The following is a 16,485-nucleotide window of genomic DNA, read 5'->3' on the forward strand; positions in this document are numbered from 1 at the left end:
ACTCTGCAACCTGTAGTTGCAACACGGCTCAATGCTTAGCTCCTCGGACCCCATGACGTGACGAGGACAATGGCTTGGGGAATCACTGCGGCTCTGGGGGAGTCTGCAGGGCAATGCATTATGTTTGTGCGTGGGGAGGGTTCCAATGCGGGATGGAGCACACACCCTCAGCAAAACATTTTTCATGAATTCCTTCTCACTTCCTTCCATAAAGTTAAGCTGAGTGAAGAGTGTGGAATATACCAGCTGGGAAAACCCAGACCTAACCAAACAGCCACCCCTCTCAACCCCTCACGTTAATGAAAAAACAGATCAACTTGTCAGATGCTCTAACTTGGGGGGTTGTACAGTTTGTGTTCTGACACGACTGACAAGCCCATTAGCGAAATGAAGAAGTAGCCTCACAGAGAAGTTGACAAGAGACATTCTGACAAAGAATCTTTTAGTTTGCCTGTGCAATTTCAGTCATTCATTCATCCAGTTACTGTAACCCCAATGAAAATAGGGAAAGGACAATAGCTTGAATTAGCAGGGGTGGGGAACGTCCAGCCCCCGGGCCATATAAGGCCCTTGGAACCACTTGGTCTGACCCTGCCAAGGCAGTAGGGGTGAGTTAATTGAATGTTTGGGCAAATATTGCAGGCCAGTTTTTAAGTTGATAATTCTGTATGGCCCGTGAATGATGTTATAAATCTCCAAATGGCACTTGGCAGAAAAAAGGTTCCCCACCCCTGAATTACAGTAAAGCATAGATAATATCGCTGAAGGCGGAAAAAGGACTACAATTCTTACTTGTCATTGGGCCAGGATTAACTCTTTGTAGACTCTGGGATGCTCTGTCAAGGATAGCTGGTATGGCTGCAACAGAAAGAGAAGAAAACCATTAGTCATCTCTCCAAAATGGTCTGAGGTGACCCTGTTACCACCTCACTTTCAAATGACAAACGGTGAGGTGGGCCAACCTCACCATCATCTTTTTCTTTCTTTTAAAATTACAATCATACCTGCCTTCTAAGAAACCCCCATCAGTGTCAGAGCAAATGGAAACATTCTGCGCGTAGTCCCCTCTAGACTGGCAGGAACAATGAAAGAAGTCTTCCTGTATCATTTGAGTCTTGCTTATGAAAAGGAAGCCTATCAATTCTTACATTTTTTAAAAGTTCCTTCAAAAAACCTTATTCTTAGCCATAAACACATGAACCATCCTGGGAGCAGGGAAGGAATGAGGGGGAAGCAAAAGTTGGACGAGAGACACTGAACTTTATGATGTGAGATGGGCAGTGAGTCATCTATTATATAAGCAGCTATAATTTTATTGATACTAGTATTCGGTTGCACTCAAAACAGGAAAAATGGAAAATGATCAGGCGGTTGTCACTGGGCTGCCGAACTGGGTTGCTTTGCAAGCATCTCGACTACAAAGTACGCAACTGCTACCTGGTGAGGAAGGGGGTTCCTGCGGGATTCCCCACCCCGATCACGTGATCTGGGGCTATTTTTAGAGAGGCAATGGGGTCCAGGCCCCCAAAGAACAGGGAGCTTTAATCACAGCAGGGAAACGATGTGCTTTGGGCCTCAATAGAAACCAACAGTAACAATGCTAAGAAACCTTTCTCTAATACGAAAAAAGGAAGAAGAAGAAAATGAAGATGCATGGGCAGTAAGCGAACCCACTCCCATCCCCCTAAATTTCAGAGCTGGGAGAACCCTGCCCACCTGCCCTGGTCCACGTTTCAACCTGCTTTTTCACACCTCCCCACTGAGCTCAGCGGGCCTGTAGTTCATAATATAGAACCTCACGGATGATGTTAAGATCCTCACCCGGCCAGCGTGGCTCAGTGGTTGAGCGCTGACCTATGAATCAGGAGGTCACGGTTAGATTCTTGGTCAGGGCACATGCCCAGGTTGAAGGCTCGATCCTCAGTATGGGGCGTGCAGGAGGCAGCTGATCAATGACTCTCTCATCATTGATGTTTCTATCTCTCTCTCTTTTCATCTCTGAAATCAATATAAACATATTTAAATAAAAGATCCTTTTGTTCAACCACAGTCCTGGAAGTGTTTCTTCTTATTCTCTCTCAAAATTTTACTAGTAGCATCATATGTAGAAGCTCATTTACTTCCAAATGCAATAATGGATTATGACAAAGAGATAATCAATTACCCCCTGATTTTAACGTGACCAGAAAGGAAAATTATATCTTAGGACAAGTCCACTTGCTACCTTGTTACCCTGAGTTTAGTATGACCATTATCTAGAACCCACCCCCACCCCAAGTCCTTGCTAACATTGGAGAACACTTTTATTACCCCTTGGGCACTAGAACATAAAATATTTCTGGTCAAGGTTTGGCAACTGTAGACAACTTGCAACCATGAGTGGGCCTGTATCACTGACAACTATGTGCTCCTTGAGAAAGTTCCAATGGCTCAAAGGAAGAGGAAAATTAAGTCAATCGTGGCATGGCACACAAGCGCATGTGTCATTTTGGTCAGAGTTATCCAGCAAGGGTGTCTCAGTTTTCAGCTGGAAACGGAGAAAACGAGCAGACACCAGTTTCCAGGCTCGGATCAGCGGTACGGCTGACAGATTTCTCCAGAATGGTGCCTGAAATGGAATGTGGGGGTCAGTTATGAGGCCCCGGGGGAGCGCGCAGAGCCAAGCCTCAGGCCTGGAAATGCTTGGGGAGCCGGCCGCTGGGCCCCTCGCGAGCCAGGAGTCTGCTTTCCTTGTAGACAGACATCTGGTGCGCTCCCCTTCTTGGTGTTGGTATTTGGTAACATTTTCATGAAGCAAAAATTCTCACTCAGCTAACACCCTGCACAATATGTGCCGAATAAAGACATGAAAGGAGCAGATGACTCCTGGGGAAGGAGCACAGACCTAGGCCAGCGCCGGGAAGGTACTGGTTACCAAAGTAAAGCATAATAAACACTATTGTGCCATCTTAGCGATGGAGGTGTCGCGCCCAGCTGTCAGTTTTAGTGAGTGTCAACGCTGTCCTTAATATCTAGAAAGGCTGGGCAGTGAGGGAGACACTAATCAGGGGTGACAACAGACCGAAGATCCAATCCATTACAGAGGGGCTTTGAAATGTGGGTGCTATAAACAAGGTGGCTACAGCCCCTGGCCTCCGGGAGCCCAGTTTCTGGGCAGGGATCTTTAAAGGAAGGAGTGGTCCTGGACAAGCTTGAGGGGGGGCTGAACTTGAGATAAACAGGCAGTGAAGAGGAAGAGAAAAGGAAGTTGGAGCCCAGGGAAACACTGCACAAACATAAGACGTAAGACGGCCAGGGTATGCGAGGGGCTTTGATCTGTCGGAGGGAGTGGAGTGCGGCTGATCTGGGATGGGGGAGAAGTCAGGGTAGTGGCGGAGCCACAACAGTGACAATGATAATGAAAATGACAAGACTCTCTAACATTTACTAAGCACTTAATATTTTGTCTATCCAGTATTCTGCAGGTGCTAACTCATTAAACCTTACATGTAGATACCGTTACTGTCCCCATTTTACAGAGAGAGACACCAAGGTCCAGATATGCGCCCTAGTCGGGAAGTGGAGTACAAGGTCGGACATAACTGCTTTTCATTAAGGAGAAGAACAGAGGTGTCAACACCAGGCAGTGGGCAGTAAGCTAGCCTCTGTGCCACGTGACAGCAGGGGCCCAACGTCATCACAGCCGTGCTCAGAGGAGCGACCAGAATCGCAGGTTGGCTGAGCTGACATCAGTCCGAGGTAGGCCAGTCAGGAGCATAGGACTGAGACCAGAAGACCAGAGTACTGAGAGGTCAGGCTGAGGTGTGGGGAGGACAGAAGGGTCTCTCCCTTTATAATGGGGTTTTAGATGTTCTTAATACCTGCGAATTCATTCATTGAAGCGACAGAGTCAGAGGGATTTTGACAGTCCAAAGCTCAGATGGCGACTCACAGGCAGTGTGCTGGACCTGCCACCTCTTTCCAACTCTGCGTTCAGTGATGTCACGCCATTAACTTGAAATCAGCCATAGCGGGAATATTTACCCCATAATAATTGGCAAATGCTACAAATCCAGGCTCTCCACCACTGAAGCCTGTGGAAATTCCACCTGCCCTTCAAGATCAGTTTGGGTGTCTTCTGCTCCATGAAGTATTTTTTATGTTCTCCCAGTTGAAATCCATCTCTCAGAACACTTTTTTGTGCTTTGTGCTTTCAGAACACTTTTTCTTAATACCTGGACCCGGGCACATAGGATTCCTTGCCTAGTACCTTAGTTACCTGACTTGCCCAATGAATGATAAACTTGAAGTTTGAAGACAAAGACCATGTCTCATTCTCCTTTGGATCCACCAAAGTATTAGCTCAGTCCCTTAAATGTATGCTAAATGCATATTCATAAAATTACTGAATATCTCACTAGGAAGTCTTTCAGGAAGAGCTGTGAGGCATGATGATTTTACTTATATAATTATTTTAAATTTATCATTTTGTGGCCTTTGGAGTCTCAACTTGCACAAAAGAAGATTCTAAAGTGCATCATCAGCTCCATGACAAGTGTTCTCCTGGGACATTGATGCTCAAACTTGAGGCACAGGCAGCATATTTTACCACATTTTCATGGTAGTTGGCCCCTTAAAAGTGTTTGGTGAAGGAAAGAAACAATGGAAATAAGATTGTTTTATTTCCTTACCCCCTTCCTGTCACCCAGAAGGATGCATCTGCCCGGTTCTGATCACAGCAGAGGGCCACCTTGTGGATTTCGAGGTATACCATCCTTGTTGCCCATGTACTGGGCTGAGACTGGTAGGAGTGACTTGTAAGTCCTGTGAATTGGTTGCTTTGGCCAATTCATGAGTCTCCTTGCTGAGACCGGGCAGTGCTTCAGAAGCATGGCGTGTCAAATGTGTCCTAAGAAAGCATACGCTTTGCCAGAGGTTTGGAGGTGTGTTTTCCCCTCCCCGGGCAAAGGCATCTTCTATAAACAGGTTGGTCTAGGCTCCTGCCACCCAGCCTCTCGTTTCTTCCCAAGCTCCACTCATCCATTCTCATGTAATGTTTCTTGAACAAAATCCTGTTCTCTTGGTAGGTAGGTACCTGAGAGCTAGAGAAAGTGACCATCAGTCGAAGCTGCAGTGTGTGAGCAGCTCTGATGTGCCAGACGCTGTCCTAGATGCCAGGAACACAGAGGCAGAGAGAGGCCTTTCTGGGCCCACGTTCTGGGGCGTGTGCGGGCACCGTCAACAGATAAGCAAACAGGTAGCGCAGGTAGCAGAGTGGAGCAATAAGATGTGGGTGAGTGGCTACTGTGGCCCTGCAAGCAGAATGGAAAAATATAGGCCTGAAGGTGGGTCTGAGGAATAAGGAGGAGTCTAGTGTCGCCGGAGCGGAGCGGGAAGGGGAAGGGGACAGGCAAAGGAGCTGAGACTGCAGAGGGCCAGGGCCAGACCTGGCACAGTTTAGCAGGCCAGGGTAAGGCCCTGTGGAGTGTTTACCATGTCAGCTTCCATGAAAGGGACCCCATTGAGTTGCAGCTGCGATTGCTGCCAGACCTGTCCCATTGCAGCGTGTCCTTCCCACTTGAACCCTTCACTGTGATCCATAGTTGGGAACTGGGAGGTGTTGGCACTGGGTCAGGAGGCTGTCTGGTGTATGGTTTTAATTCACTCATTACCTTGATTCCACTGTAGTTGGTCTAGGTCATAGACATAACCCAGAGGGCCATTAGTTGATTAAATACATATGTATTGAGCACCCATTATGTGCAAGACACTACACCAGACACTGGGATATGGTGGTGAACAGACTCACACAGGCCCCAAGGCTCACTGCTCTCTATTCCCCTAAACGGACCCTCCGCCCCAGACCACTGTGTCTGCGAGCCATCGGGCACATTCCTGATTCTAGGTCTCCGCTCACCTATATCATTCTCTTTGCTGTCTCCAGAATGGGGAGAAGACCAGAGGTTAATTTATGCCTATAGAGTGGGGGTAACAGTTCAGAAAATAAAATAATGTGCATACAGCGCTTAACAGCATGTTTGACGCAAAGTGTTTATTTGTGTGTGTGTGTGTGTGTGTATATTAATATACTTTTGATTGTTGACGGTATTACAGATATCTCCCCTTTCCCCCCCTTACCCTCCTGCTCCCAGCCCTTACCCCCCCTTCCCCCAATGTCTTCACTACCCTATTGCCCATGTCCATGGGCTGATGCATAGTGTTTATCATCACAATGGTCTCTCAATTAGTGGCATTTATTATATCTGCCACTCAGCTTATAGTTACTAATGTCCTACGCTGTATTTTGCACTATTTTGTGTTTACTTTCTTGCCCCCACAATTAGATTACAAGCCCCTTGAGTGTAGGAACCATATTTTAACCTTTTTAAACCTGCACACAGTAGGCCCTTAATAAATATCTGTAGTATGAAGGCTTATCTGGCCTTTCAGACCAGCGGCCTCTCCTTTGGATTAGTTCCTATCTATGAGTTAACCAAGGGTCTCAGTGGAAGGTTATGTGTAATTACAGATGTATTTGTCACATCTGTATGTAATAAGAGAAAAAAGAGGACTTTGACACAGCTTCTCTCAGATACTTGACTCACAATTTTTAGATTCACTTTCTGAAGGCCAGTTTTGGAAAGAAATAGTTGAAACTCTGCTTTGTGGCTAGCGTGGGACCAGCTCCAGAAATCATTTTGCAGTGGAAAATGGAAGCTCTACCCAACAGTGAATGGAGATGGATAAGGTGACAAGCCACCATAGGCACATACCTTGGCAGCAAGGTACCCGGTGCTTATTTTTTTAAACTTTGTCCTTTTCATTGGGCTTTCTGTAGCTTTTGGCTCCAGTGAGAAGAAACCTTTATGGATGCTGAAGCTTAACTCTAACTCTACATTCTGAGTTTCCAAAATGCACAATTAAAAGTACAGTCAAAACAGTCAATCAAATCATACAACATCCATTTAAAGTAGAAAATTATACCAGGTGTGAAAAAAAAACAACATATGACATCTTTCTGGAAGGAGTATGTTTAAACTGAAAAGGAGCTATATTTCTTTGTAGCTATAGGGCAGGCAAAGTCTCCCAGTCTAGAATATAGGTTTTGCTTCCTGGCTTGAATTACGTTTCCTGGGATGATGATATGACATAAAGAAAAAAAAAATCACAAGCCTTATTGACAATCCGTATGTGGCCACTGCGCTGGCACAGATGCCCGGGACAGTGAGTCTTTGTGTTGGCCTAGAGAGGCACCCTGCCCATAGGCTTTCTGGCGGGACGGGGACACTGTATGGCTTTAAGTGTTCCCTGATCGAATGTGGGAAATGCAGCAGCCAGCCAAGTTCTGAACAGAGTTTTTATTGTGCGGAGGCCAGGAGGAGAGGGGGAGGGAGAGGGACAGGGCTCCCACACAACTCTGCCCTGCTCTGCTTTCTGGTAGATGTATGTTTAAAAGGCCAAGAAGGACACCTTTGGGGCAAAGGAAGATACCTGTGAGACTTTACATAGTTCAAGTTTAGGATCTGCAGTAAATGTGATTGATATTTAATTGGTATTAATTAATTTACATGCATATTTAGATTTAATGAACTTCCTAGCATCCGCTAAATGCAGCTGAAGAGCAAGCAAAATAATAGGTGTGACCATTTAGATCTCAACGGAGTCTTGTCTGCCATTAGCCCCTGCCCTGAACTAGAACTCTGAATGGCCTGGGTTTGTCTAAAGGAGGATCGTGCAGGGGAAAGGGATCTATAGAGGTCAGGAATTGTTGGGCCACCAACATCATTTCAAATGAAAACCACAATAGGTTCTGCGTAATTGGACATTTCTCTTTCTCAAGAATAACATTAAAAAACACTGAAAAACTCATCTGGAAAGTGAAGTCTATTTTTGGTTTCTCTGGAGTTGTTCTCCCAGAATCTTCTCCGCTATTCCCGGATCTTGTCAGCGCTGCCCAAATGGCTGCCTGCGCTTTCTGGTTCCTTCTCTTCTGAATCCACTTCAGCTGTGCTTCTGATCCCTCCCCTCCATGAACTCTGCCTGATCAAATCCCATGGGCTCTTCCCCTTCCCTGTACTCCTCACTTTTTGAGATGTACTTGACCCAGTGGACCATTTCCTTTTTGAGACATGCTCCACCTCGCTTCCATGACGCCAAGTTGGCTTGGTTTCCCTTTCATTTCACAGGCTGTCCTTCCTTGTTCTCTTCTTCTTCTTGAGCCCTAAATATTGTAGTGTCACAGACTCTTCACTTCCCTAGTCTCATGGCTTTAAACATTACCTACATGCTGATGGCTCCACATTTCTACCTTCAGCCTCAGCTTCTCCACTGAACTGCAGTCTCTGTTCAGCCTCCTTGGCATCATCACTAAGTATCCTATCAGTGTCTCAGTCCTAACACAGAATTCTTGAGTAATCTCTGATCAAACCTGCTCCTGCTCAACTCTTCGCTATCTCTGTAAATTATTTCACCATCCACCCTGGTATTTAAGCCCCAAACCTCTAGGTTATCTTTGTGTCTTCACTTTCCTTAACTCCTCTTTTCCCCTTTAACCCATTGACAAGTATGTCCATTCCATCTCAATTCCCTTCTCTCCATTTCCTTTGCTATTATAATAGTCCAAGCCTCCAACACATCTTGTCTGAACTCTCAAATAGCTTCCTAATCTTTCCACTTGCATATTTGTCCCACTTCAATTAACTATTGAAACATTAAACAGGGTGACTTTTAAAAGCATAAACAGATCATGTTACTTCAATGATCTAAAATTCTCCAATGCTTCCTATGTGATCAGAATAAAGTCCAAACTCCTTACAATGGCCACCAAGATTGCTTCTACCTTCCCCTTCCTCTTTACTAACAGAATCTTGATTCTCTCCAGGTAGCCACTCTTCTCTGGGCAGCTGATGTGCCTCAAGGAAAGGTGATCCAACCCCAGCTCCACGAGTAGGTATAATGGTATGGAGGGTTATTCCCTTCCTCTTCTGAAGTCCAAGGAACCCGGACTTATTTCACCCTAAGTCTATTTGCCATCTCAAATGATAATATTTCACTTTTTATAGCCAAGTAATATTCCATTGTCTATATGTACACAGCTTTCTTATCCAGAGAAAGGCAAATACCATATGATTCCACTTATATGTGGAATCTAAAGAACAAAAAAAAATGAACAAAGTTGAAATAGACTCATATATTCAGAGAGAGAACTGGTGGTTGCCAGAGGGGAAGGGAGGCTGGGGCACTGGGTGAAAGAGGTGAAGGGACTAAGAAGCACAAATTGGTAGTTGCCAGGTAGTCACCATGAAATAAGTAAAGCATAGGAATACAGTCAATAATATTGTGATAACTATGTATGGTGTCAGCTCAGTACTGGAATATCGAGGGGAACACTTTGAAAAGTAAGCTGTATACCCAAAAATCAATACATCATTATCATCATCATCATAATCATCATCATCTATACTAATAAAAGGGTAATATGCTAGTTAGACCAGGAGACCTTCCAGGAGACTGGCCAGGGAGGGCAGTTGGGGGCCATGAGGCTGGCAGGGGAGGGCAGTTGGGGGTGATCAGGCCAGTGGGAGGGGGGTGGGCGGCAGTTGGGGGTGAGCAGGCCAGCAGGCAGAGTGGTTAGGGGTGATCGGGCAGGCAGGCAGGTGAGCAGTTAGGAGCCAGCGGTCCCGGATTGCGAGAGGGATTCCAATCAGACCTAAATCGGCAGTCGGACATCCCCCAAGGGGTCCCAGATTGGAGAGAGTGCAGGCCAGGCTGAGGGACAACCCCCCCGCCCCATGCACGAATTTTGTGCACTGGGCCACTAGTCATCATCATAATAAAAACACCTAGAAAGCATGTGACAATTCTTTAAAATTCGCAACAAATAAATGTTGCTAAGTTGCTTAGCTGGGCACAAAGGCAGTTAAAGCAGGAAGAATCTTTGAATGCAAATAGCTGGCAATCTAAAAAGCAGCTAGTATCTTTTCCCTATCCCACCACTATTTTCTTGGACTCAAAGACACAAATTTTTGGACTTGTCTATGATTCCCCTTTCCTACTAATTGTCAGAACATGTAATTGGCCGCTGCTTCACGGTAAATGTTCCTTAGGCTCTGCCTTCTTCCTTTTTCCATCTAACGCTTCCCAAACAAGGGCCCTGTCTTCATCCAGGCCTTCCTCTGCCCTGAGCTAGGATCCCAGTCCATTCTCCTGCTGGATTAATCTTCCTAAATACCCTTTTCATTTGCTACTCCTCCACTTATGGACTCAAATGGCACCTCTCGTTTGCTGGATTAAGTCCAAATTCTTCAGCCCAACATTCACATCGCTCCTCCAGAAGGCACTGCTTCATTACTCCGACTTCTTTCCCACAACGTGTTAGTGTAAACCCATGCGTTAGGCAAGACAGGGCACTTAGGATCCTCAGCCTGCGTCCTCTGTCTCCTTAATTTTTTTTCTTTTTCCTCTTCTGCTGAAAGTTCCCATCCTTTCTTCCCAAAGCAAACTATCCAACTCCCTGGAATCATCCCTCCTTCATAAAACATTTCCCATCAGTGGCTCCATTCTGACAATTTTTGACATTTACCCCTCCTGGAGTTGGGCACTGAGGTTCTCCATCAGTCATTTTTCTTGGAAAGATTGCTGAGGAGGAACATGGAATGCAGACTATTTGTATACAGTTATTATCATTAGGCTGATCTCTCAAAACAGGAAAATGTGCCCGGAGTACGTGCTGTGAATGTGTAGCCAAACAGCGTTAGAGGACCCAGAGACTTCCAAAAAAGTCCTTGAAGTCACACTGGAATGCAGACTACGTGTAATGCTCACTTCCAATGATTAGGATCTACCCATAGCTTCCAGGAAATAATTCACATTGTTCTCTGTCCTTGAGCACTTTCTTACAGTTAGATTGGCACAAATAGGTATATTTTAGAAATATTACAATGTATAGTCAAGTAGCTTTCTTTAATTAAAACCCAGTAAGTATATGTTTATTTAAAATTTTTTCTACTTCTATAGTGTAGTTTTAGCGGGTAATCTACTCTGTTCCAGCTTTACCACAAAATCTATTTATTGTTCATAACTGGTGGCATGTAGTATAAAGGTAAGCGGATGACACGGCCATGTGGTGTAAAAATATCTTCTCTAAACCCATTTCTTGCTACTGAGAAATACTGAGATGAGAAACAGGTTATACATAGTCATTTCAGTCAGCACATCTTTAAGTGAGCCCTGCCTACGTGCCCACGCCTAGCTCTCTGCTAGGTTCTGTGCACAAGGAAAAGTAGTTGGATACTTGGCTACTGGGATCTGAAGTCCCAGTCTAGGCAGGAAGCAAACCTAACAGACCGGATACCACCAGAGGCTCCTAAGGGCTAAAATGTTTAGAACTCATCGATGCATAAGGAGCTGGGGAAGTGGGAGGTGGACACAGTCAGGAGTGACTTGATCATTTTAACGCAAGTGATAGGACTGCCACCGATTTTTCGGCTAGTAGAATGGAGGATGCAGATGAATGGGCAGGGGGGGAAACACCATGGTCCAGGGCAATGATGGCAGGCAAGACTGGCTTAGAGATGGCGGCTAGGGACAGCTCTGGCTGTGATGGGGGCTGTGTCCCAGAGGAGATGGTGGAAGAGTTGGACATTTAACGTGGAGCCAGATGGCCTCAAAGCACAGACTTGAAGCACTTGGCAGTAGGAGCCACAGAGGCTCTTGAGCTGGAGCATGGCGGGACGAAAGGGCTGTGTCAGGAAGCCGGGCTCTTCAGCTGCGTGCCTGAGGGGTTAGCAAATCCACGGGGCTCTTGCAGTGGCCCGGGAATGACCTCCGAGAACACTGAGCTCATACCCATTATTCTCGATGGGTCCTGCTTGTTCCGAAGACCTTGACAAAATAAGGCTTTCACCACATGACTTGACTTTGATGGGAAAGTTTCCTTTTCCATCCCTCCGCCAAGTCTTCCAGGCTCATGCCCCTCGCTCTCTCCCTGCAGTGGCTGGCGACCTCCTCTTCAGAACCATCCTCATCACACGACCATTTAGTGATAAAACACACAAGAGTGAAGTATGGTAGCAACCATACTTGGGTAAAAACTGCTGTTTGAATTTTAACCCTGCTATTCTGGCTTCTGCACGCACTTGCTTGCTTGGACAATAGGGTGGTCACCTCAGCTTCCAGACTGAGACCTGGAGACTCACAGAGGTAATTTCCTGTGCCTGTGGACCAGGACTACAGGAGATTGATTCCCACTGACTCAGTGGCTCCAGGAGTAGAAACTGTAGATAACCTTTAGAGATTACTGAGTCTGCTTGGTTCTGCTTCTGTAAAACCTGCTTTCGCAAGATAGGGCCACATTCCAATAATGTCCAGCAGGGGCTGGGAACCCCCCTGCAGGCTGTTCTCAGCCTTTAGAATTTAGAATTTAAAAAAAAGGAAAATTTTTGTGGTTTGGACCTTTAAAAGGACTGCCTACACTTGGGACGGTGCGGTCGTGAGGGTGGCCACCTGCGTGTGGTGCCCTCGCGGCCATCCTGGCCAGTTCAATAAATCCTTGCCTGCTTTTTTAATCAATCAGCAGCCTCCGGTGGTCTTATTTTGACTCCTGGGTTTGACCCCACAACATTGAGATAATCACATTGCATCAGCTGGAACTTCAAACCCAGCAGGGCCCCCAAATTAACACAAATGTTTGCTTTGAACAGATTTAACTTGAGAAATAAAAATAACATATTAAACATTTCTATTAGATGTTCCCCACCTTGCTGCCAAGTGGGCTACGTCAGAGCCCCCCGCCCCTGCAGCTGGAGTTCCTTCCAGGCCACGTGCAGAGGGTCCAGAAAATCCCAGACGCTGTCACTGAACAGAATAACCTGGTTCTGATCTGAAAGACTGGGTCTGGACATCTGAGCGTAGGGCTACGCTGACGGCGGAGCAAGCAGACGGCCCACATCTGGCCACCTGGCAGCATTTACTCACTTCCTCTTGGCAGAAACCACGGACCAAAAAGCCTCTGGCAAAAGGTTAAAGATGAAAAAATAAAATATTTGATTGAAATGATAATATTTCAGGCTATCATTACTGATACCTGAAAATTTATGAGGTGCTTATGACGGCAGAATAAAGAACTGTTCCTAATGAACAACTGATGAACAAAAATAGAGCCAGAGACATCGAAGCATCGAACAGACCATCAAACTTCAGAGGGAAGGCAGGGGAGGGGGGTAAGAGATCAATCAAAGGACTTGTTTGCATGCATATAAACATAACCTATAGATACAGACACTAGGGGGGTGAGGGCATGTGCTGGGAAGGAGCGGGTGGCCGGGGAAAGGTCGATGGGAAAATATTATGTGTAATACTTTAAACAATAAAGAATTAAAAAAAAAAAGAGAACTGTTCCTACTTATTCATTAAATCGGTAAATAATGATCGATAACATACTACACCTGCTGAATATCGAGCAGGACTGACAGCCCTGAGGAAACATCACTCAGAGTCCCTAAGGCACAGCCGGATGCTCTCTGGCTACCCTGTCTCAACAGGACCAATCTGGTTAAAAGTGCCCACGACAGTATCTGTCTGGTGACTTTAAAAGTAATCCAGTATGTTTAGTGAGCAAAGAGATGAAATTGTGGTGATGAAAAAACTACAAAATGAATTTGGAAGATAACCCAAATCTTAGTCAGTTAAATCTTCACTTACAGAACCCAGTAACAGTTTCTGGGGAATAGGCAATGCATTAACCCAAGCCAGCGATTTCAACCGGTGTGCTGCAAGAATTTTTAAATGATGCAATACCTGACTGTTGAATCAGGGGCACTGACCTCTTTTCCCTTAGACTGTCAAATAAAAAAATGACAACAGCCAACATAACAATAGCCATCTGGTGTGAATGCCCTGTCTTGAACCATAAATATCTAGGTTATAGAATAGGGTTGCATCTTATTGGTCACATCTCATAAGAAGGTTGTGACTGATTGGTTAATTCTTGGTACCAGAAATTCTTATATACAAGAATAGGCACCTGATTTTTTTTAAAAAAGTCACGCTGGAACAAGAAGGGTAGGTAATCTCTATTATTATTATTTTTTTTGTAAATCAATAAAAATTATACCTATTTTTTTTTGGTCAAATCAGCAAAAAATATAACCTTTTTTTCTGGTGTGCTACAGAATTTTAGTAATTAGTTTCTGTGTGCCATGAGATGAAAAAGGTTAAAAATTGCTGACCTAAGTAAGTGTCAGAAGTGACAGCATTATGTATCAATGCATGTTACTAACAATGAAAGGTTTGCGTTTACTTGGTGGGTTACTTATACATCCTTTACTCATTTCTCAGTTAACAGCTGCACATCAGTGTGTGTACACAAAAATATCCTTATTTTCTTTTTAGCCTTTTTTGTTTTTGCTGTGCAGTTTAAAAAACCTTAAGAGCATATTCTTACAAACTCCCCAGGTGTAGATTTCATGTGAAGCAGGTAATGAATTTTCTGCAAAGCCATCATTCGGGCTGCAGAAAATGCCACATTATTGCACTTCTCTAAAATTGATTTTGTCTGAGGTTGACAGCCAAGTTGGTGGGGGTATTCAATTTCAGCTGTTTCTGTAGGAAACAGAGCTATTTCCGTTTCTTGGGTTGCGGGAGGGTCTTCGGAGTTCTTACACAGAGATAAATATCTACCCTGGATGCCCCCCCATCCTGAAAATATCCATGGTCTTTCTTCTCCTTAAGTCCCAACTGTCCTCAACTCCAAAGATGCTCACCTCCCTCCCCAATATCTATAAACAAACTTAGGGAGAGAAGTCCAGTCCTAGACCTGCCAATCCCCTGGAGCCAAGGGGATGAGCTACTTGGCTCCCTTTTGGAAGAAAACACAAGTGAATGCAACAATCAATGCTCCAGCTACTCTGAGATGTTACGTGGCTCCTGTTCACCTCCCATTCCTACCAAATGACTCAGAAGTGTTGAAAGACAGCATTTTTTAGTCATCATTTCCTTAGAACTGTGACCTAGAATAGAGCAGTCATTTGTATTACGTGCAAAAGAACATTCTCTATAGAGCTGGCTCCTCCAGGCAGTGTGTGGTCTGTTGGCCAGTGGCTTTAGCATCTCTGGGGGCTTTTGAAATGCAGATGCTCAGGCCCCACCCCAGGCCATCAGAAGAAGAGCCACCTGCCTTTTAACTAGCTCCCCAGGTGGTTTACCTTTAAGTTTGAGAAGCACTTCTCCGGGTGGCTTTTCCTCTCTTTTTTTTCTTTCCCACTTTTCAAACACCAGGCATCATGATCCTTGCATTTCTCATGGACACAGAAAAAATACCTTCCAAATGAGTAATGAAGATTAAGCTTTTAAACGGGGGTTCTTTCTGTTCTGCAACCCTTGGATGAAAAACTGTCACAACATCTGGGATGTGGTAACCAAGAGACGTCCCCAGCGGGAAACAAGTTCACATTTTTCTTCTGGAGGGAACAAGGCACAGTCACACTCTGGTTCTACGTTTACGCTGCTAATTTCTAAATTGTGCTGGAGGGACTTCTGAGCCGGGATCACGGAGTTGTAATTTGAGAAATGAAAGGCCAGCATTTGGTCCAGCTCCCAAACACAGCTTACTGACTGCTTACAACAGACAGCAAGAAAAAGTCCTCTGAGCCAGGGTACAAGTACTTTTCAAAAGTCATTAGACTTGCGAAAATTCTAGTTGGCCTATAAAATTTGCACTTGGCTGAACCATTTACACTCTGCAGTGCCAATTTATTTTCCAACCAGATATCCCCAATGTCCCCAACTTTAATAAGCCAAGAATCAGGAATATTTGCTGGTTATAAATACCCAGTTTTCCCCCACTTCCATCTCCAGGGAACACTATTAGAGAAGAAAGACAGATTAAGTTAACTGTTTGAAAAAGTCTTTTCCACGTTTTATGGCATTTAGGTACATCATTCACTCATGCGTTCACTCATTTCCATTCTCCCTCCCCCCAGTATAAGTAGCTGTTTTTAAGGCAATTTTATGTCTTCAAGATAATGTTAAAATCAGATACCTGAAATAATTTACAAGTGATATTTCCTGTTTTTAAAATGATGCTTTACAAATTCCATAGCTTTCCACATTGGTGCCTGGTACAGAGTGTTACCAAGAAAGACTTGGTTTGTTCATTTCTTTTTAAAAAAAATAATATATTTTTATTGATTTCAGACAGGAAGGGAGAGGGAGAGATAGAAACATCAGTGATGAGAGAGAATCATTGATTCTCTGACCAGGAATCAAACTGTGATCTTCTGGTTTATAGGTCGACGCTCAATCACTGAGCCACACAGTTTATTTCTTAAAAACAATTATCAAGTGGCTATTATGAGTTTAATCAGTTATCAAACACAGATTAAACAATAGAAGAGGTAAGGATTCTGAGGAGTAAACGTATAAGGTAAATCCCCAAACTCAAGTCAGTTACAGCTCCACTGGAGAAGCCAGATTAGGAACCCACACACAGTGAAGCAGCAGGGGTGC

At 44.7% G+C, this 16,485-nt stretch overlaps 1 protein-coding gene across 6 annotated transcripts in view; it reads right to left on the bottom strand.

The window, feature by feature from the left end:
• The window catches only part of GHR (growth hormone receptor), a 213,743-nt gene that overhangs the window by 55,996 nt on the left and 141,262 nt on the right, over window positions 1-16,485 (bottom strand). For all 6 annotated transcript variants that reach the window (XM_054715291.1, XM_054715288.1, XM_054715289.1 and 3 more), the window contains one exon: window positions 793-858. In XM_054715291.1, coding sequence (XP_054571266.1) covers window positions 793-858 — 66 coding nt within the window. The remainder of the gene's footprint in view (window positions 1-792; window positions 859-16,485) is intronic.

The sequence above is a fragment of the Eptesicus fuscus genome, chromosome 4, assembly GCF_027574615.1.
Source record: "Eptesicus fuscus isolate TK198812 chromosome 4, DD_ASM_mEF_20220401, whole genome shotgun sequence".
NCBI lineage: Eukaryota > Metazoa > Chordata > Mammalia > Chiroptera > Vespertilionidae > Eptesicus > Eptesicus fuscus.